Source organism: Delphinapterus leucas, chromosome 1, assembly GCF_059928025.1.
Source record: "Delphinapterus leucas isolate spDelLeu-1000000601 "Yukka" chromosome 1, BTC_Dleu_Yukka2, whole genome shotgun sequence".
NCBI classification, from domain to species: Eukaryota; Metazoa; Chordata; class Mammalia; order Artiodactyla; family Monodontidae; genus Delphinapterus; species Delphinapterus leucas.
In genome coordinates, this window is record NC_143129.1 from 74,485,091 (window position 1) to 74,505,683 (window position 20,593).

A 20,593-nucleotide genomic window follows, 5' to 3' on the forward strand; every position below is an offset into this window, starting at 1 on the left:
CTGAGGGAACTTGGAGAGAAACCTCGAGAAAAATCACCTCCTCTCAGCAGGATTTGAAAAGGTAGTCTAATCAGGAAACTAAGAGGAGTGCTTGGGCCTCTGAAAATGGCCAGTTCTTTTCCACCTCTGCTGTCTTCAGGCACGTTGCAGACAGGCCCTTGGCCAGCAGCTAGCGGAGAAGGCTGGCTTCAGGCGCCACTCCTACCAGTTCGCGTCCCCCCTCAGTTGACTCAGCCCCTGCCCATCATCTAGCAGTTCTGCTATCCTCCAGAATTCTGCCTCTGTGAAGACCCAGGGAATGAGAGTATCTCCAAAGAGCAGAGATTCCCTTTCTAGAAGGGTCCAAAACTACCCGTTTTGGTCTACAAAATGCCCACTGACAGCACAAACCGCTTAGCGTGCCACCCAAGGGCCTTTGTGACCTGGCCCCAGCCTGCCTGCAGATCCTTACGGCTCGGGAACACTGAACAACCTACCATTCTCAAGCGTGAGCCATGCCTTTTCTTGGCTCTGTGCTTCCACACCTGGTGAGCTCTAAACCACCACCCAAGTGCCTCCTCCTCTCTGCAGCCTTTCTAAATGCCACCCCCACTGCCCTGAACCCCTCCATGTGCTACCAAAGCACTCTGGAGAGGCTGCGATTTCTCCATTTACTACACCTAGTTGTGAGTGTATGTTTCTCCCTTTAGCCCAAATGTGAGCTACTCAAGGGTCAAGGCTGCTGTATTCCCTTCATCTCTGGACCCCAGCCCGGGCCTCAGATAAGGAGAGAAATGTCTGTCGAATACAAAGTGGGAAGAAACCGTGCTAACGTCGCTCTTGTAGAGGGAAACCAGGATTCCAGGGCTCCACAAGGAACCCTTCCGCCAGAACTTCCACTGCTGTTGACAGAGCCTTACTACTCGGGCTCTCTGGGGACTCAGAAGAGAGCACGTGAGGTTACGATTCCACGACTCCAATCTGGGATCACTGAACAAGGGGGCTCAGGAAGAATAACAGGTAATGGTACAGGACATGTGGGAGAGTCTGTTTTAATGAGACTCGTTATTTATGTATTTGTATACACGTATACGTACACACACAAAAAGAAAAAAGAAAACAAAAATAGATATTACAGCTTAATAAAAATTACAACTGAGCACTGTGGGCTGGAGGTGGGATACCCACCCAGCAGCACACCCACCCTGATGTGCCATCTAAGGGCCTTGAGACAGGACAGCAGGAGGGAGACAGGAGGCTCAGCCCACAGATGGCTCCTGTCCTCCTCAGGGCTTCCTTGCAGTTTGTTCCTGGCATTCACCCCTTCAAGTCCTTCCTGGTCAGGAAGGGGGCGAGGGGCGGGGAGCAGAAGGAGGTATAAGGTGGGACGGAAAAAGAAGAGGGATCCTGAAGAAGGGAAAGTTAGGGTAGGTAGCTAGGAGTCGAAACAGGAGCAAGAAGCTTCTATTTGTCATCCCAGGATTTGGCAGGGGTGAGGAAGAAGACACAGGGAAGGGGAGATGGGAAGGGGAAGATGGGGGCGGCAGGTAACTCGTTTCTCTCTCACTGTCTCTTTTGGGCAGTTCCACTTTATGTTAATGTCAGTCCGAGCCAGGCTCAGAGAGGTTCCAGTGACAAACTAGTGGTTTATGTCCCAGTGGGATAGATGATCTAGGAAGTGAACTGCAGAGCTGGCAGGAAAAGCTGGGGTCCTCTTCAGTAAGACACAGATCCTGGTTCCCGGGGAGCAATGAAAAGGACATCGGCTTTGGCATTGATGCAGTAGGTGACGACAAGAGAGAAGACGAGGACGCCGAAGCCCACCATCAGGGTGATAAACTGCAGGAGGGGGTGGGCAGGGAAGGAGAAAGGTGCTCTCAGAACTCAGTGTAGTTGTGGATAACTGCTTGGGGCTGGGAGCCAGGGCACTGGAATTCCAGAGCTGGCTCCAAGCACCAAGTACTGAGCAATCATAGGCAACGTCTCCCCATTTGAAAAGAGGAGTAAAGTACCTCTGTCCTTGCTTCTGCCTTTTTTACTTAGATTTTAAGCATCCAGAAGGTAGGGCCCACGACTTTGATTCTCTTGTGGCCAATTACGTGACTGACTCACTTGTGACAGGTGCTCAATAAGTTATTAGATTGACTCGTCCTAGCGATGGCTCGTGGACATACCGGATGGGAGTGGAGCTGCGGAAGGGCTACATAGGGTCCACAGGGGAAGGCATATCTCTTTGGGTCTCCATGGGAACATATGTCCAGAATGAACACATACGTAAACTATCAGTGAAGACAAGCTTCCTAATGGCGCATGCTGGCTGACCAGGGACAGATTTGCAGCAGGTTTTTGTGGCAAATCTGGGGCAAATGGGAGATGGAAGGGGGTAAGAGACAAGAGGCAATAAAAAGAGGTCAAATAGACCTCCGCCACCTCCCCCACGCCCCACCCTCCCCAACCCGTGTCTCACCTCCAGCTCTTTGCTGGCTATCAGAAATATCCGGGCGCGGATGTCTTTCCAGCGGCTCTCAGTCCATGTAGAGTATTCAGTAGAGCCCCACTGCTTCAATTCGAAAGCAGGGGACAAGGCCCTGGCGAGTCGTGCCGTGGAACGCACACACCGGGGAAGCCGGTCTGTCTCATTGGAATTCAAAGGGCCCTGAACCCAAGCGTACTCGTACAGCTGCACAGAAGACAGGCCACAGCAAACGGGCTGACAGGATCCTCTCTCTCTCACTCCCTTTACCCTCTAGATGGTCCGTTTTTACCCAGGTTACTGCCTCTTCAATACTCAAGTTCAAAGGGCTGCAACCCTCCACCTCTCCATCCCAATCTCTTGGGTCCAATTGGGCCTAGGAGATCCACCAACTTTCCCAAGGGAAGGGGACCCTTGGGGCGCCTCCAATGTCCACTACCACTCACATCCTTGTTTTCAGTGGGGACTTTACTCGGATCCTGGCACTGCTCTCGGGTAAGGTCGATCACCTTGCCAGTCAAATTTGCCAAGGCATACTGTACAACGTAAGTGGTATTGGTGGGGCTGGAGACGGCGATGTAATGCTGAAGAGGCCCATCACCTGACCAGATACCACAAGGGAAGGGAGGATTTGGTGGGTGGAAGGTGGGGTGCAGATGGGCAGGGATAGGAAGAGCCCAGGGACAGGCAGGAGCCAGAGAAGAGAAAGTTAAGAGAAAAGGATCCAACAGATATCAGGAGGAAGAAAGGAAAACAGGGGGGAAAGAAAATAGGAAAAAGGAGAAAGGAAAGATTAAATCAAAATGATGACTTTTTCTCTATCCCTTCCCTTCGTTAAGGATCCCATCGCACACCAGGTGCTTACCCAAGTAGGACCTTAGGTCCGGCCTGAGGATAGACTGGAACCACGAGTTGTTGGCTCTAACCAGGAACCCATAGAGCAGGCGGGTAACCTAGGATTGGGACAGGGAGAAGAGAGACCCCTGTGACTTGGAGCCCAAGGAAAGAATTATTAGTGGAGATCCAGTCATGGGGTAGGAACCAGACTGGCCAGACACTGGGGTTGGGGAGACGGTGGCTGGTCACAGGATGCAGATGAGGCTCACCCGAGAGCTCTCTGGGGCATCAGTGATCCTCACCTGCACATCCAGGGCCGCTGAATGCCAAGGTTTGGGAAACTAGGCAAGGGACCAGGATAAAGGATGGGGTAGCCTGCTGTGTAAACAGAGACAGAAAGGAGCCAGGGCCCACTTGCTCTTACCGTTTGGGGATCGGCCTGAATGGTGTGGCTGAAGTTGGTTCCTCCTGCGAGCTGGTACAGTGCACGTCCCAGCACCGTGGCCACACCTGCCAGAGCCTGTAGTAGGTGAGGAGGTGGCTGAATGGCCCAGGTTCTCTGACCTCCAACACAAACATGCTAGCCGTCTGCACTGTGTTCCCCATGCTCCCACCCAGCCCGGGTGGGTGCTACCTTGGCAGTATCTGTCACAAAGTTCAGGTCCTCTTCAGGGCTCTGCCCTTCAGGGTAGGTCACATTAATGTTCTCAGCAGTGTCGTAAATGCTCTGGTAATAGCTGTCAGGAAAGCCAGCATGAGCCTTGGCTGCACTCAGCCAGGGCCCTGCCCTTCCCTCCCTCAACTGTCCCTTCTGCAGGAACTTGGGATCTCATTTTTCCTCATACAGGGAGGAGGGAAGAGAGGAAATCAGGATTCCATATTGAAGAAGGCGTAGAGAATGGCGAAGCAGGAGTGAGCGTGGGAGTGCTTAAATACAAAGACTCGCCTGACCGACAAGACAGAAAAGGTAAATAAGATCACAATGCAGGAACCGTTCCTTCCTGGGAGATCTTTAAACGTAGGAGACACTTCCGTGTCATTTGGGTCGGAGATACAGGAGGGTGGCTAAGACGACTCTCAGAGAAGCCTGCCATACGTTATCAGAGCAATCATATGATTGTTTCAATGTACATTCATATTGAAGGTGGCTGGGAGTAGAGGGGGACGAGCAGGTCTGTCCACAAATATGTAACACTACACTTGGTCAAACCACCCTGATGCTCCTTGGGAAGCCCCAAGGAGACAGATCTTAGAAGAGAAGCTAAGAGGAGAGCGCTCCCAGCCTCTACCATCACTGAATGCCTGCCCCCCACAGAATCAAGTCAGCCTCACGGCCAAGTCCAACATATGTTCAAATGATGACTCACCCCTCACCACAAAGTGATACAGAAGACAGGTTTGGAGAAGAGAGCTGACCCTATGTATCAGAACCGTCACCGCCCTAAATAAATGAGAAGGTGCTACTGGGTGGGGGCTGGAGAACCAGAGCTTATGCATTTTTACTCAGAAACTCACTTGGCCTGTTTTGAGAAGGGAAGGGAGGCTGGGGGCTTAGCAATCCAGCCTGAGTCAAGTCCCCTGTTACCCTAGGCCTCAAGTTAGGGGCAGTTTAGAGGTGCCTAGGACCAGGAGAGAGGTGACTACCAGGGCCTCATCCTTTATTGCTGGAGCCCCCTCAGCTGTAGGGACATTTTTACACCGACACTGAACCACGTGCACTTACCACACGGCAAGAACATGTTACATTTCACAGAGTATGAGTACTGTATGCAGCACCCTTGGGCGGGTCATAGAGAGCAGGGACAGCTCTCTGTGCTCCAGCCAAAGAACCTCCAACATCATTCCACCGCGCGTTTGAGATGATGCCCTCTGCTGGCAGCCCTGGGGAACTCAGGTCCCTGGAGAGCTTTGGAGAGGTGGAACCACAAATGAGGAGGATTGTGCTAGGAAAGGGCTCAGGGTGAGGACTGTTTTCTAAGATGAAATGTCAAGTCAAACGCGGGGACCAGGTTAGATGTGAAAAAGACACTGAGCAAAGAACACAGATTGACCTGAGATTTTGGTGAGGGTCGTGTGGGGACAGGGGCGAGCAGTGATCTCTCTTGACACAGAGACATTTCTCTCTATGGACCTCTGGCTGCAGAACAGATTCTCTTCGGGAACAAAGAGGATGCAGACTAGGTGACTCTTACTGGTTTTGGAAGACAGCAGAGTGGTCAGCGAGAACCACGCCAGAGATGTTTTGAGCTCGAAGAAATCGCTGCAGAGAAGATGGTGGGAGAGGCTGGGACCGACTCAGCCTCCTGAGGACTACAGTAGGGACGCCAGCACCGCTCTTCTCCAGGGTGGTCAGGAGCTCCTCCACCTGGGGGATGAGGGGCATTAGCTGATGGCATGCACTGGGGAGAGGAAGCAGGAAGAGGTCTCTCTTAGACCTGAAACACTCTCTACTCCAAGTCCCCAACCTGTTGAGCAGCCCTAAATTCTCCTAGATCTAAATCCTTCAAGCCTTTTGGGATCAAGGCTCTCTGAATTTTCCTGCAGCTCCCACCATCCTGTTTAAGTTACGGCACAGAGAAGTAAGAGGCCTGTGGGTTCTTTTTTTTCATATTTACAGGTAAACCCCACTGTCCTCAGGACACTGTCTTATCCTCAGCCGATGTTTTACTTATTATTTGCTGTGTAGAACTGGAGGAGCAAAAAATAATACAAAACAATGCTGAATGCCACACCAGTAGTCCATTCTGTAAGGGCTGTAAGAAGCCAGAGCAGGCATGGCAGGAAGAGGACCTCAGGGAAAAAAACAGACCTATTTTGAGGGAGAGAGGGTCTTGAACAAGGAGTGAGGAAAGTGGAAGACAGTTTGGGTAGGGAGTCTTACACAGCCAGGATGAGGAAGGGCAGCCAGGACAGCTGGGTCCCTGGGGCAGCAGGAGAGAAAGGAGCCACTCACACCCTGTCCTTAATGGGCAGTGATAGTTCACTAGGCACCGAATGATCAGAGGACCATCCATCCCAGGGAACCAGTGACAGGAGCTGAACTCATGGTTTTTCCCGGGGAGCTGTAACAGCCGGGTGTTCACCCTTTGGCCAACACCCAACCTAAGGTCCTGTTTCACAGGCCCTGGAGGCTGGTGCGGATAGGGCCAGGGCGAGAGGGTGCCCATATTCTGAGCTGTTGAAACGGGAAGTGAGGGGAAGAGATGCTCAGATTACCTGGTTCTGTACAGTTTCATTTCTCTGAGACATGGGGTCTGTGTGCATCCAAAGCTCTAGTGAATTTCTTAAGGCCACCTGAGGGGAAGATGAAGAAGCAACATTTATAATTAGTCTCCCATTCTGGCCCATATCGGGGAGAAAAGAGTGGGATCAGAAGTCAAGGGAAGAGGTGGTGGCACCTGCAGTGGGTACAAGAGAATAGCAGAGGTGAAGCTTTAGGAGGTAGGAAGGAAGGGGTGGAGGATACATGCTGCACACCTGTCCCAGCTCCACGAATGAGTCAATGTTCTCTAACTGCACAGGAAACTTGCCATTTTTCATATCGTAGACCATTCTTGAGCTGCCAATGTAGTCAAAAGTTTCCTGAGGGATGGAGACGGGTGGGAAAGGGAACAGATATTCCAAAGTGTTAGAGCAGTCTCAGTGCCTTGGGGCCAGATCATCAAAGCTGTAGTTACAAAGGTTACTGTCTGTGTCATCTCAACTGCTGTCCAGCTTAGTCATGTGACTCTGCCCTCCTCCCTACCCCAGCTCCCAGCTGTGGCTATGCCTCACATGTATGTGTCACAGGACTTCTTGAGCCCAGATGTGGGGAGAGCAGCCTAAGTGGAGGCCCAGGGCAAACATCAGCTGTTAACTGTCTGCTTTTTGCTTCTCCCCCACCTCCGCCGACTGAGCCACGGCTGCTGTTCCTTTACCCTAGGGCCAGTCTGTGGTGGCAGTGGGGAGAGGCAGGAGCCTCAGGGCTCTTGGGTGGAGGAGGCAGGGAAAGGGTCTAGAGAATGTAAAAGAATGTTTCAAATAGACCGTATCCGTGGGGGAGTGAGGGAGTTGGCAGTATACCAATTCCAGGTCAGGGTGCAAAGGCTTCCTACAGTGGGGGAATCTGAAAGGGAGACACACATAGACACATCCAGAAGCTCTCTGGTGAATAACAATTCAGTCAAGTGCTGAATCTTCCCCAAACAATAGCCACTCCCATCTTTACCACCCGCTCCTTCCCAGCCATCCCACCCCAGCCAAAGAGCCCTCACCCCTTGGAAGAAGACAAACATGACATTGCGGGGCAGGGTGGTCACATCGGGTGCCTTCTGCAGAGCTTCAGCTGCAGCCAGCTGAGTGACGAAGGAGGCAACGGCACTTTCAGCCCCTGGGGCCACATTCCAGAAAAAGGAACGACTGTCCAGCTGGGCACGGCAGACAAAGCAGGGGAGGTACACTTTGAAAATGGAAATTCGGGGCAGGCCCCAGTCCCCCTCTCCTGTTCTGGCCAAGAAAATATTCATGTCCTGTGGCGATGGCTAGAACCCCAGAGTCCCACAGCCCAGATCCCTCTGTCTGAGGCTCCCCACTGTAGCAACTCAGACACCTGATATGCCCAAAACAGGCCTGCCTGCCCTTTCTGTGCCAGCCCTGCTCACCCTGACCAGGGGCCAACACTCACCCGGGTGGCAGCCACCACAACCTTGTCATCGGGCTCCAATGTCTCAGAGGTATTTACAGGCTTAAGCATGCTCCATACGTTGTAGTCGGACAGGGGGTCACAGACGATTTCTGAGCAGGATATAGACAGTGAGAGATCAACAGGTAAGGGAGAAGGTAGCTACAGAGAAGGCCCAGAAGACCTCTCTGTAAGTCATTTTCTGTCTCCACTCTTCCACGTTGGTTTCTCTGCCACCATCCACTTCTGGGACAAGCTGCCTCGATTGTGTAGAACTGTTTCCACTTCTCCCACCCAGTGCTCCCTACCTGTGCCCACTCTATCTCGATAGTGGTCTCGCCCACATTCCCTGGCCTGACCCCTCCTCCCCACCCCAGGGCACCCAGCTCGCCTCGGACCTGTCCTACCTGGGTTGATGCTGAAGGAGCTCTGGATGAAGCTGCGTCGCATGCAGGTGACGGTACTGATGACGGCGTGCATGTGTGAAAAGAGCTGCATGGCGCACAGTGGGAAGGCCGGTGCCGAGCCGTTCTGACTCAGGTTGTGATCGCGGTAGCACTACAAGGGGAGATGAACCCTGATGAGGTGGCTAGCTGTGGAGTCCATCCCATAACTCCCAGAAGGAGGAGGGCCCAGCTCCATTCCCACATCTGTCCCTGAGCTATAGTTGTCCTGGTACAACCACAGGAGCTATAAGGTCAAAGAGAAAAACTCACCAAGAGGTGCCAAGGAGCACAGAGTCAATGACTTAGTTGGGGCAGATGAAATTACCCTATACCAATGGCCTGCCCCAATTTGGAGCTTCAGCCACTGTTCCTAATGTGATTTGCTGTAAAGAGCACCAAATTGAGAGATGAAAAATGAAATTCAAGATGCTTGCACATCAACTCACCATGTAACTTTGGACAAATCTCTTAACTGCTCTATGTATCAAAATTAGAGAACATTAGATTAGAATTAGAGAACATTAGAGCTAAAAAGAATTTCAGAAATTACTGAATTGAATCTCTCAATTTCTAGTCCAATGCTCTTTCTTACCACACTAAGGGTTCTTAACCAGGACTCTATACCTTATCTCATATTAAGTATTCTTTATGTTTTCTTCCAGTCTAAATGTTATATTTAATGCTATAATTTCAGACAGGAGAGAGACAGGGGAATGTGAGAAAAATAAACCTCTTGGCTCTTCCTGGAGCAACTGTTTTTCAGAGGGTGTACTAGTAGAATAAGACTCTCTCTAAACAGGAGAAGAGCCTAAAAAATAATTCTCTTTCTAAGTGGAATTGCTAGGAGCTGGCAGAGTCATTACCTGCTTAATGACATTGGTTTCATTTTCATCTTCAAGAAGGAAGATGGGGAAACTGAAGTCTTCATAAGCCAAGCCATTGCCCAGGGGGTTCCATGCTATCTCTCTGCAGTGAGCAAACTCTGGCCCATAGGAGTTGGAGTAAACACCTGAAAGGGAGGACAGGGGATAGGATGTTGGGACACGAAGCACTCAGGGACCAGGTAAGGAAGGAGGGCTAGGATATCATAGGATTGGGACTAAGAGTTCTGAAGGAGGCAGTGACTCAAAGCAAGTATCAACCTATCACCACCTACAGTAAAACAGACACTGGTATCAGGGAGCCCTAAGCTGGGCAGTTAGGGATCTGAGCATGTGACAAAAAGGGAGGATGGAAGGTAAGCAGAAGAAAGGTGAGCAGGAGAGAGAAGGGATGAGTGGTAAAGACAAACAAACGAATCTTCTGTTTGGGAGTCAGTTGCTCACACTATACACAGACAGACGCACACCTCTTCCCAAGCCCTCCAAGATGTGACAATGAAGCAACAATGAGCTTTGGGTGACAGCAGGCTCCCCTGATCCCTTGGGGCTCTTACCAAACCCATCATTGGGACACTGCACACTAGGAGAGAAGCCTGAGGCAGGACTGGGCTTGGCTAAAGACACTGCAAGACCAGCAATTCGGCTGGTTCTCCCCTTCAGCTTCTCCATCAGATTCCTGGAATAGGGTGACAATGCCATGAACGAAGGCAGGGAGGTTATCAGGCAGCCCGACATCCTGCCCCCTAGGATGGAAACAAATGGGGAGTTAGGGGAATCAACACTGTCGACTCATTTCTTGTCTTTTCGGTATCTTAGCTTCTGAGTGAGAACCATGACCTGATCTGAACTCAGGGCTTAATCTCATCTACCCTGTCTCTGTGCACCCCTTCTTCCTCCCTGGGGTCTGTATTCAACTAGAGCTCTACTTACAAGGTCACCGAGACGATTCCTTTTAATGGCCCATCTTTTCTTCAGAGGATCACTCCACCCCCTGCCCTGATCGGACCAGGGCAGCCAAGGGAAGTTTTCACTCACAAGTGTGAGGACTGTTCACCGACACTTCCCCTCTCTGGATGCATTTCCTCAGCAGGAACACAGAGTTCTTACCTGGTAAAGAGCGTGCCCTCCAGCAGAACCACATAAGGGGGGTTAGGGCCATCGGTCAACACCCACTGTAGGTCTTCTTCCTTCTGTACTACGTGGATAACCCCTGTGTCCCCACTAACGGAAGCTGCCAGAACAGAATGGGTCAAATTAAAGCAACCACAGCTGACCATTCTGACTTTGCTTCACTGACTCTGCAGATCATTTATCCCCCCCACAAAATGTCACAAGACATTGTGTAATGCAGCCAACTCTGGACTGTAACTGAAAGGCTGAATTGCCCTGGCTCCATCTGAAGGCTACTAGGAGGGAATGGAGGACAAAAGAGGCCCGAAGTCTACTCATTAGAGGCCTTGTTTGTTAAATGTCAGAAAGGCTCTACGATCTTCATTTTCTTGCCCTCTTCCCTCAACCTCATTTAGCCACATATACAAGATTCTGTAACAGCAGACACCAAAGTCTTTACACATGCATTTTCTCCATGAAATGGCAGGATCTAGATCTCAAGCTTAGAGTTCTAGCACTGAATCTTCCTTTGTGAAAACATATGTGTAGATTTCCTTGGCCTCATAGCCTCCTTGGATCTCCATTCCTTTGCCCTATTTGGAAATGACTTGACTTGCTTTTGGCCAGTTTTGAGAAAGGTTAATCAAGAAGTTCAAGGAGTTCTGTAGAATAGTTTCCCAAATGATGGGCCTTGAATAGATTAGGTGTGCTGATATCGAGTCCTCTCATTGCTGGGGACCGAGGGTTTCCAAAAACCCTACACTGGTCACCCCAGGCCAGGAGCAGACTCATCCATTACCCCAGGATGCTCTACAAATAACATTTTCTTTTATTTTAAACATTTGTTTATTTATTTGGTTGTACCTGGTCTCAGTTGTGGCAGGCAGGCTCGTTAGTTGCGGCATGCACGTGGGATCTAGTTCCCTGACCAGGAATCGAACCTGGGCCCCCTACATTGGGAGCTCAGAGTCTTAACCACTGTACCACCAGGGAAGTCCCAAATAACATTTTCTATATGTTTCATGACAAAGACTGGAAGGCACCGCTCTAGAGGATGGACGATCCAGTCCAGAATGCCTTGAGTTCTATGTAGCAATACCCTCAAGTCCCTAGTGATCCATGTAGAGACATCCTAGGGTCTCCCCACAAGTTTCCTCCCCACTCAAAACTGGATGTGTTACTCATAAATTGTTTTAGAGCAGTATTTCTCAACCCTGGCTACATATCAGAATCACTTTGGAGTTTTAAAAAATAGAGATGCTTGTGCTTTACCTCAGATCTACTCAATTTAAATCTCTAAAGGTGAGACCCAAGCATGTGTAATTTCAAAACACATCACATGGTCCTTTATTAGGCATGAGAATTATGGCTCTAAACCAAGACACTGGAATACTTGTAACTTGCAAGAGACAAAACCCACAGATACTTTTCAGACTGCCAGCCATGAAGAATTTTTCTCCCATGGGATCTGGTAAAATCTAGATATAGAAGCAGGTCCCCAACATTCAACTAAGTCATATATAGCAAATACTTCATAAGTTCATGTTGATAGTGATAAAACATAAAGGAAAATCAGAATCTGGAATAACTTTGGTAAAGATTTAGCTACCAAATGGCAGTTCTAAGTAAAACAATAGACAACAGTGCATGCCACAGCATTTAAAACACAAGAAAAGGAAAAGCTCATCTGGCAGATAAAAAATATGTAACTTCAGCTCCAAGGAGGACAGGAAGAAGACAAGCTATAACACAGGCCTGAAAAAACCTGGATTGGACACTGGGTTCCCACTGGTGACTGTGTAGTCTTAAATAACTTATTTACTTTCTCTGGTCCTTCAATGAGGAGGAGATTTTCCACCCCTATTCATCTCATACTGTAGGAAAAGAGTAAAAAAGGAAAGAAAGGAAGGAAAGTAAAGAAAGCTACAGGTACCCCCTTATGAGCACTTTTAAAAGGGTCCAACAGAAATAGAGCATCAAAATCAGAAAATCAAATCTAGGTCTTTCTCTCCAAATTTAAGCAGGTGTAGCTTGCTCAGGATGGACAGATATGAAGTAAGACTGAGAAATAAGTATGTTGGAAAGGAAACAAGATCTTAATGAGGAAGTGTCCAGAGTCCAGCCCCACTGTGTTGGCACCAGGCTTTATCTCTAGAGGCTACTGCTTTGCTTCCCACAGGGCTGCTCTAAGGACATGCAGCAGAATGACTCATTCCCAAAGGGGATATCTTAGAGCTCAGCTTCAGGAGGATGTGGGCCTAGCCTTTTGCACTAGACTGGGGTTCCAGCAAGACCAGCAGTCTGATCTCAGCCCACACTGGACCTGGCTCCCTTCTACTCACAAATCTAGTTTAAGAACAAAGTCCAGGGACCTCCCTGGTGGTGCAGTGGTGAAGGATCCGCCTTCCAATGCAGGGGACGCGGGGTCGATACCTGCTCAGGGAACTAAGATCCCACATGCCGCGGGGCAACTAAGCCCATGCGCCACAACTAATGAGCTCACACACCTCAACAAGAGAGCCCGCGTGCCTCAAACTACCGAGCCCACGTGCTCTGGAGCCCACGTGCCTTGGAGGCTGCACGCCACAACTAGAGAAGAGAAAACCCGCAGGCCACAACTAGAGAGAAGCCTGTGCGCCACAACAAAGACCTGACGTGGCCAAAAAAATAAATAAAATACATAAATAAAATAAATAAATATTAAAAAACAAAACAAAACAAGGTCCAACAAAAATATAATTTGGGGGCTTCCCTGGTGGCGCAGTGGTTGAGAGTCCGCCTGCTGATGCAGGGGACACGGGTTTGCGCCCCGGTCCGGGAAGATCCCACATGCCGCGAAGTGGCTGGGCCTGTGAGCCATGGCCGCTGGGCCTGCGTGACCGGAGCCTGTGCTCCACAACGGGAGAGGCCACAACGGTGAGAGGCCCGCGTACCGCCAAAAAAAAAAAAAAAAAATTAATTTGGGACTGTTTGGAACCAGTTAACCTACTCCCAGTATTTCCTGTAGTAACGATATGGACAATTAATGTAGAGTATAGCTAGGGGAAGGATGGCTAGAAAACTAGTAATTGCCACCTTGAGCAAGTCCTTCACTTCCCACTGTCTACTTTTCTCCAACCAAACTGGAAGGTTTCAGACAATCACACAGTCCTGCTGAGACCGCACTCAGCATCATCAATAAACACCTATTAAAGGCAGTCTGACTTTCAGCTTTGTGCACTTATATTCTAACCATTTTTACAGGAGTAAATAAATTCGGAGGTAACCAACTGGATGACGAAGAAGTCAAGATCTGACTCTAAGTTTCCTGCATCCCTGCAAAACTACATTCTGACAAAGCTACTATCCACAGAACAAAATCTGAAGATAACAGGTTAAGCAGCAAAGGAACTAGGGATTCAGCCTTCAGATTACAACTTTCTTCCCTCTCATAGTTTTATAACCGTACCACATTGACAGGGTAGCCTGTCTTGGAACACATTTACAAAACATAAAGACAAATTTAAATCCTTTACTATTTCCTTGTGTAACTATTTGGTTTCTCGATGCCTTCTTCTTCAAAGAGTTCACTGCCTTAAGGAAGCCCATTTTGGTTCCAAAAAGAGCATTCAGAGTGCAGGTGATGAGCGGACTTCACAGAATAAGAGGCCTTTACTCCTTACAAAAGACTATAACTTTCTATCTAACCAACTGGGTGGTTAAGAGTCCTGGTTTAGAACTTAGACCACCGGGGCTCAAAGCCAAGCTTCATCACTTAATAGCAGAATGATCTTGGAAAAGTTATTCAACTTCACTAAGACTCAGTTTCATCATTTGTAAAATGGGGGTAATAACAGGACCTACTTATGGGGTTGCTGTGATGGTTAAATGAGATGTACATGTAAGAACCTTGTATGTAGCATTTCCTAAATGTTTGCTCTTATTAATTATCTCACCTGGTTTGACAAATGGTTCTCTATCACCTACTACCCAAACCGCCTAATTTGTGTGCTACGACTTCCAAGCAGGACTTGGATTATTATACCTAGGGCACACACTGAAATATCAATGGCCACGAACACAAATCCCAACCTCAACTCACACTGGCAGCCAATCTGATGAGTAGCGTTGAGCAGACGGACACAGGGAGCTGTTTTATTTAAGGGGATGTAGATCTTCTTCTCCACTGAGTTTCCTTCGCACAAACCTGATCAGAAGATAAAAAGTGTAAGAAGAAATTGAGAGACATTGGTACTAGCCTTCATCATGTCACAAATTTGTTGTATGGCTTGAGTATATCATACTTTCTAAAATGGGACTAATGTCTATTCTTCTCACCTCCTGGGCACATTATTGGAACAAATAAATGCACCCAGCTATGTACCACAGAGGGTTACTACAAATCATAAAGCAACTGACATTGAAGCTAAAAGACAAAAAACTTGATTTGTCAAAGGAAAGGTATTTAACCTCAGGTGTACCTGCTTCTGGTTGCATGGACAACCACACTTCTGCTTTTCTCTTCTGTATGTACATGACTGATTAGTTAATAAATGGGTGCCAGTCTAAGAATATAGATCACAACAGCAAAAAAAATCTTCTTGAGACATTTTTCCAGGGGTCTGAATGGAACTGGGAGAAAACTTATGCCAAACACACTGTCAGTTAATCTAACATCAGTAAGTCATTTGTGTGTGCCCACAGTGCGAGGCAGCTAGTTTCTCCTTTGGGGATTTTTAAAACAAACAATCTCAATTTGGGGGAAGATATCGTCGTGGTTATAAACAGGCATGTTTGTATTTTAGGGCTTGACCAACTAGAAAGCCATATACCAGAAAATAAATGGGTGTAAGCCAACACCTGTGCACATTATAAATGGCTAAAGTTTCTTGAGTCATTATTTCACGACATAGACAGTTAAGAGAACTAATATCTTACCTTAGTTTCACTTTATTGATGGGACAAACTGAGGTGAAGGACAGGGACGCGGGTTTACAGTGGAATAACAGAGAAAGAAATAAGGCATTTACCTTCCTAAGCGCCGCAATGCACCCACAGAACCAAGCGCTTTTATCTTAAAAGTCTAAACGCACTGGGAAGAAAGCTGAACGCTAACTAACACCTGTCCTTTCTGATTGTGCGTGGGGTGGCTGGGGCCGTGGGGGAAACGAGATACCCGGACAAAGTAAGAGAAAGTGAGGCTGGAAGTCCAGGAAAAGGCCTGGAGGAGGAAATTGGTCTACACGACGTGCCGCGGGGGAGAAGGGACCTTCAGGTCCAGGCAAAGGGGGAACTTCTGTCGTGGGAACGAAAGAGAAAGAGGATTTACAGGGTGGGGGGACGGAGGGGCTGCGGGGACCAGAAGGGAGACGGCAGCGCTCGGGCCGGCCAGATCCGGAGGATTCTTCTTACAAACTGGAGCTCACGGGCGGGGTAGGTCTCACCTGCCAGTAGGACGCAGAAAGACACAAGGCGAAGGAGACTCCGACTTCCCAGGTCGGCCATACAGCCGCCGCCATCTGTGGCCATCTTGCGTCTCGGTTGAGCGGAAGCCTTGGTTCCCTCCTTGTCCGGCAGTGGCCTCTCTAGGCCAACAATGGCGCCGTCTCTGTGGCCCGGAGCTCCTGGGGCCGGAAGTTCGTGTCTGGGGAACTTCCGGGAGTCGGGGCTCTGGGACGCTGACGTGGAGGCAACCAAAGGACAGCAGGGAGTGTCAGGGCTCGGATTAACAGGTCGAAGCCGGAGATCTGAAGGATGCTAACCAAATTCGAGACCAAGAGTGCGCGGGTCAAAGGTAATGGAGATTAAAAGGGGGAGAACGGAGGCTGGATGTCAGGGGCGGGCGCTGTCACCGGGGAAGAGAGAGAAGGTAGACTTAACGGGCTGAATTGGGCCCACCTTGCGAACCAGAGGAAGATGGGACCGAGGGAGGTTAGGCCTGGCGGGCGGTTCACCTGCAGTCCTGTCTTCTTTGGCGTGCCCTCTGGATTCGATTTTCCTGTAGTGGTTAACGAACCGCAGGAGGTTCCTTAGCTTCGCTCCTCCTCCCCTCCTCTTCTGGGGCCTGTGCCGCGACTTTTATTCTGCTCCCAAGGCCCTGTGACCTGTTGGTTTTTTGATGATTGTGTTGTAGAGAGTGGCCCTGGGGATCGAGTCTCGACCTCTGCTATTCGTGTCCAACTCTACGTTTTTCAGAGACGAGCACTGGCTACCTCTCTTAAGGAGGCCTTGGGCTGCACCGTATCAACATCCAGTGCCTCCATTGGGCTCTATTGCCTACCTGGAAACAGGACATTGTTAAGTCTCAGTTTGCCGGATAAAATAGAGGATGCCTAATTGGATTTGAATTTCAGATAAAAAGCGAATAACTTTTTAGTATTGTTCACTTTTTATCTGAAATTCAAATTTAACTGGGCATCTTTATTTTTATTTCCTGAATATGACAACTCTAAAACTTGTGCATCAGTGGATGGAGGTGGAGGACAAACAACTGAAATTGCAGCAGTAGTCTCTTAGAATGTTAGAATGAGAAAGGCAGAGACTTGGGGAAAAGATTTGTATCTTGAATATTTAGTAATATAAAATAAAAAAATTTTTAAATGTAGCATAGTAAAGTGGTTAGAAATTTGCTGTTTGGAGTCAGGTGGGCTTGCTTTGGAATCCTGAAACATTCGGTAATGAACTGCACGACCTTGGGCAACTTAACATTTCTAAATCTATTTCCTCATCTGTAATATGTGAATAATTAGCATTCTTTTATAGAGAGAATTAAAATGAGAAACTATATGAAAGGTGACTGGCGTAGACTCGATAGCTCGGAAACTGGATGCCATTATTAATGTAAGAATAGATTCTGAGCAAATTCTAAGTCTCTTGGGAATCTTGGTTATGAAGAAGAGCACCATTAAGAATTCCTGGATGGTTGAAATGGGTCTTTATAATCCTCGAGTTTTCTCTTCTGCTCCTAATTTCTTATCGGGCAGTAGGGAAGGAAAGTCGGGGTGGGGGGGGAGGATATCAAAATATTTGAGAGTAAATATCCATTAATGAGTGTTCCTGTATATAACGGCGGGGGGAATGAATAACCTAATGGAAAGTGTAGCATAAGAAATAAAAATGTTCAATAAATAAATGAAAATACTCTTTATCTCACTAATAATGAAAGAAGTGGTCTTAGATTAGTAAAGCAAGCAAAACAACAAATAGGTGATAACATCCCATGTTGACCAATGTGTGCAAAATGGGTACCTTCAGAAACTTGGTGAGACTGTATGTTGATACAATCTTTTTGCAATCAGATAGTATCTACCAAAATGTGAAATTCACATACCCTATTCCTGAACAATCTCATTTCCAGTCTTTAGCCTAAATCAGTAATAATGCAAATAGGCTAGATTATGTGTGGAAGCATCTTCATTAGGTCCTATTTTCTGGTAGATAAAAGTTAAGAGAAAAAACTTAAATGCCCATGAGTAGAATAATTTTAAAATGTGGTGCATTTATACCTTGCAGTTATTAAAAAGAATGAGTCTACATTTATATGTACTTAAATGTAGTGAGATCCATTGTATATAGTTAAGTGAGGAAAGAAGTTTGCAGAACATTATAATGGTATCTCCATTTTCATAAAATGATATGGATTGCATTAAAAACCTGAACGACTACAGTCCAAACTGTTAGCAGTTGTTACTTCTGTGGACTTCCATTTCCAGTCATGATGGAGTAAGAGAGACCAGGTTTGTCTTCCCACCTTAAATACCTGCATAACTGAACAAAATGTGTGAAACAAAGGTTTTCAGACATTGGACAACAGGCAGTGCGAGAGTGATTCTTGAGAGAAGGGAATAAACAAGATGAGTCCTATGATTGTTTTAGCTTACTACCTGGAGAGAGTTTCCAGGCTGCAGTACAGGGAGTGGGGAAGAGCCCCGTGGTCTCACTGAGGAGACAGAGTTTAGAGTTCAGGGAAGTCAAGACAGCTAGAAGTTGCTGGGCAAAATACTAGAGAAGAGGGAGCTGCACAGAGAACCCTAGAGTTCTGCAGGGGATCCTGTCAGGACTTTGAGTACTAATCTGCACATGCATGTGAAGAAATGACCCAAAGCCTGGGAAAGAATCACTAGAGAGCAGAAGGCAGAACAATCCCATATTGAGCTCACATACTGGCCAATATAGACCTCCTGATACTATAGGGCATGATATAGAGATTTCAAATGGGTATTGCTTTAATAGTGGTGCCAAATTAGGCCTAAGCTAAAGACTGCTATGGACCCATCCTAACAAAACTTAAAAAGCAAGCCTCAAAAGGACCAACTAATTCCAAGTAACTGCATCCTAAACCAAAGCCCAACAGTATCTAAAGAAATATAACAAAAAATCCAGCATGTTAATACCATAAAATTCACAGTGTGTGGCATCCAATCAATGAATGTATGAACCTAGGGTCAACCTAGCTGTCCTGTTTTCTTATCAGAGTTGGCAGGAGGTGACATCGTGGGGCTTATTTAGCTCATTGGATCATTGTCTGTCTTTTTTCGCCCAGGACTCAGTTTTCACCCCAAAAGACCCTGGATCCTGACCAGTTTACACAACGGGGTCATTCAGTTATGGGACTATCGGATGTGTACCCTCATTGACAAGTTTGATGAACATGATGGTAAGATAACAGTTTCTAGGAGGAAGCTAAAAGAGATGTAAATATTTATTGTCTTCTGGAGTAGTTTCAACTTTCTTTAGGATTATAGAGCATGGGAGGGATAGAACTGGAAAATTCTGAATAAGAATCACCTTAGAGACTAGGAAGTATAACTCTCTTTAACGTGTATTGCCTGCCTTCTTCCCCAGGTCCAGTACGAGGCATTGACTTCCATAAGCAGCAGCCACTGTTTGTCTCTGGAGGAGATGACTATAAGATTAAGGTATAGAGGGTCTGTCATGACTGGGAGTAAAAGACAGGCAATGTGAAGTTTGGGAATTATGGAAGGGACTAAAAACCCAGACATCTCATTCATACAGAGCTCAGGCTTTTGACATTATCCAGAGGACTTATCCAGCAGACATTTATTGAATGCTTACTGTGTAGCAGGCACTGTTTTATATTTTTGGAATTCAAAAATAAATAAGAAGTGGTTTCTGCTCTGAAGAGCTTTTATTCTAATGGAGGAGTTAAATATATAGCCAAATAATAGCATGTACAGTTTAGTGAGTAATACAATAGAGAGATAACCAAAGTGAAATAGGGAAGGACAATGTCGGTACAAAGACAAAAAGGTATGACATAGCTGGATACATTTGAGAAACTATAATTAGTTTTGTGTGGATAAAATCTGGACAAAAGGTGAGAGAAGGAGCAGAAGATGAGAAGGGCCAGGTTATGGAGTATCTCTTTGTAGTGCTCAGAAGTTTAGATGTTATCATACAAAAAACAATGAGTCATTAAAGGCGTTTTAAGTAGAGGAGTGATATCAGATTCACATTTTTTTGAAAAGGTTACTTGAGTGGCAGTATAGAGAAAAGATTGGGTGAATTGGGCAAGACTGGAGGCAGATACCAGTTAGGAGACCCTTATAAAAGTCCATGTGGGAAATGAACAGAGCATGAGCTTAAGCAGTAACATTAAAAATGGAGAGGAGATGGGGGACTTCCCTGGTGGCACAGTGGTTAAAACTCCACGTTCCCAATGCAGGGGGCCTGGGTTCCATCTCTGGTCAGGGAAGTAGATCCCACATGCATGCCACAACTAAGGAGCCCGTGTGCTACAACTAAGGAGCCGGTTAGCCACAACTAAGGAGCCTGTGAGCTGCAACTAAGGAGCCCGTGAGCTGTAACTAAGGAGCCTGCTGGTCGCAACTAAGGAGCTCACGTGCCGCAACTAAGACATGGCACAACCAAATAAATAAATAAATAAATAAATAAATAAATAGGACTTCCCTGGTGGTGCAGTGGTTAAGAATCCGCCTGCCAATGCAGGGGACACAGGTTCGAGCCCTGGTCTGGGAAGATCCCACGTGCCGCGGAGCAGATAAACCTGTGTGCCACAACTACTGAGCCTGTGCTCTAGAGCCCATGAGCCACAACTACTGAGCCCGCGTGCCTAGAGCCTGTGCTCCACAACAAGAGAAGCCACTGCAATGAGAAGCCCATGCACCGCAACGAAGAGTAGCCCCCACTCACCACAACTAGAGGAAGCCTGCGCGCAGCAGTGAAGACCCAACGCAGCCATAAGTAA

General features: G+C 47.6%; 2 protein-coding genes across 7 annotated transcripts in view; one reads left to right on the plus strand and one right to left on the minus strand.

Moving 5' to 3' along the window:
- Positions 1-1,015: 1,015 nt before the first annotated feature.
- On the minus strand, positions 1,016-15,989 carry NCSTN (nicastrin). Of its 5 annotated transcripts, XM_089912803.1 has the most exons (18): positions 15,810-15,865; positions 15,304-15,331; positions 14,468-14,572; positions 10,384-10,507; positions 9,831-10,019; positions 9,259-9,404; positions 8,357-8,507; positions 7,953-8,062; positions 7,543-7,695; positions 6,767-6,871; positions 6,506-6,583; positions 5,482-5,654; positions 3,924-4,026; positions 3,714-3,809; positions 3,318-3,405; positions 2,899-3,053; positions 2,447-2,659; positions 1,016-1,818 (listed from the first exon to the last, which is right to left on the minus strand). In XM_089912803.1, exons 4-18 carry the CDS (start codon positions 10,433-10,435, stop codon positions 1,696-1,698), a joined length of 1,935 nt encoding a protein of 644 aa, XP_089768929.1. In that variant the 5' UTR covers positions 10,436-10,507; positions 14,468-14,572; positions 15,304-15,331; positions 15,810-15,865; the 3' UTR covers positions 1,016-1,695. The 5 variants fall into 5 exon arrangements, with proteins under 5 accessions (XP_089768929.1, XP_022414942.1, XP_089768939.1 ...); XM_022559234.3 differs by lacking the exon at positions 15,304-15,331 and having other exon boundaries at positions 9,831-9,952; positions 15,810-15,989; XM_089912813.1 differs by lacking the exon at positions 10,384-10,507 and having other exon boundaries at positions 9,831-9,952.
- A 36-nt stretch (positions 15,990-16,025) lies between these two features.
- Positions 16,026-20,593, plus strand: part of COPA (coat protein complex I subunit alpha) — a 50,396-nt gene continuing 45,828 nt past the window's right edge. Inside the window, exons 1-3 of one of the 2 annotated variants that reach the window (XM_022559232.2) lie at positions 16,026-16,159; positions 18,908-19,021; positions 19,210-19,283. In XM_022559232.2, coding sequence (XP_022414940.1) covers positions 16,120-16,159; positions 18,908-19,021; positions 19,210-19,283 — 228 coding nt within the window. In that variant the 5' untranslated portion in view covers positions 16,026-16,119. The remainder of the gene's footprint in view (positions 16,160-18,907; positions 19,022-19,209; positions 19,284-20,593) is intronic. The other variant, XM_022559233.3, reaches the window with a different exon arrangement.

Bases quoted from the DNA above. Each gene is read 5' to 3' on its own strand.
- NCSTN (XM_022559234.3), bottom strand. From the start codon at position 15,894: ATGGCCACAGATGGCGGCGGCTGTATGGCCGACCTGGGAAGTCGGAGT. The intron at 8,508-9,258 runs GTAATGACTCTG...CTCCCCTTGTAG, and splicing joins AAACCAATGTCATTAAGCAG to TGCTACCGCGATCACAACCT. The intron at 5,655-6,505 runs GTAATCTGAGCA...CTCATCCCCCAG, and splicing joins ATGAAACTGTACAGAACCAG to GTGGAGGAGCTCCTGACCAC.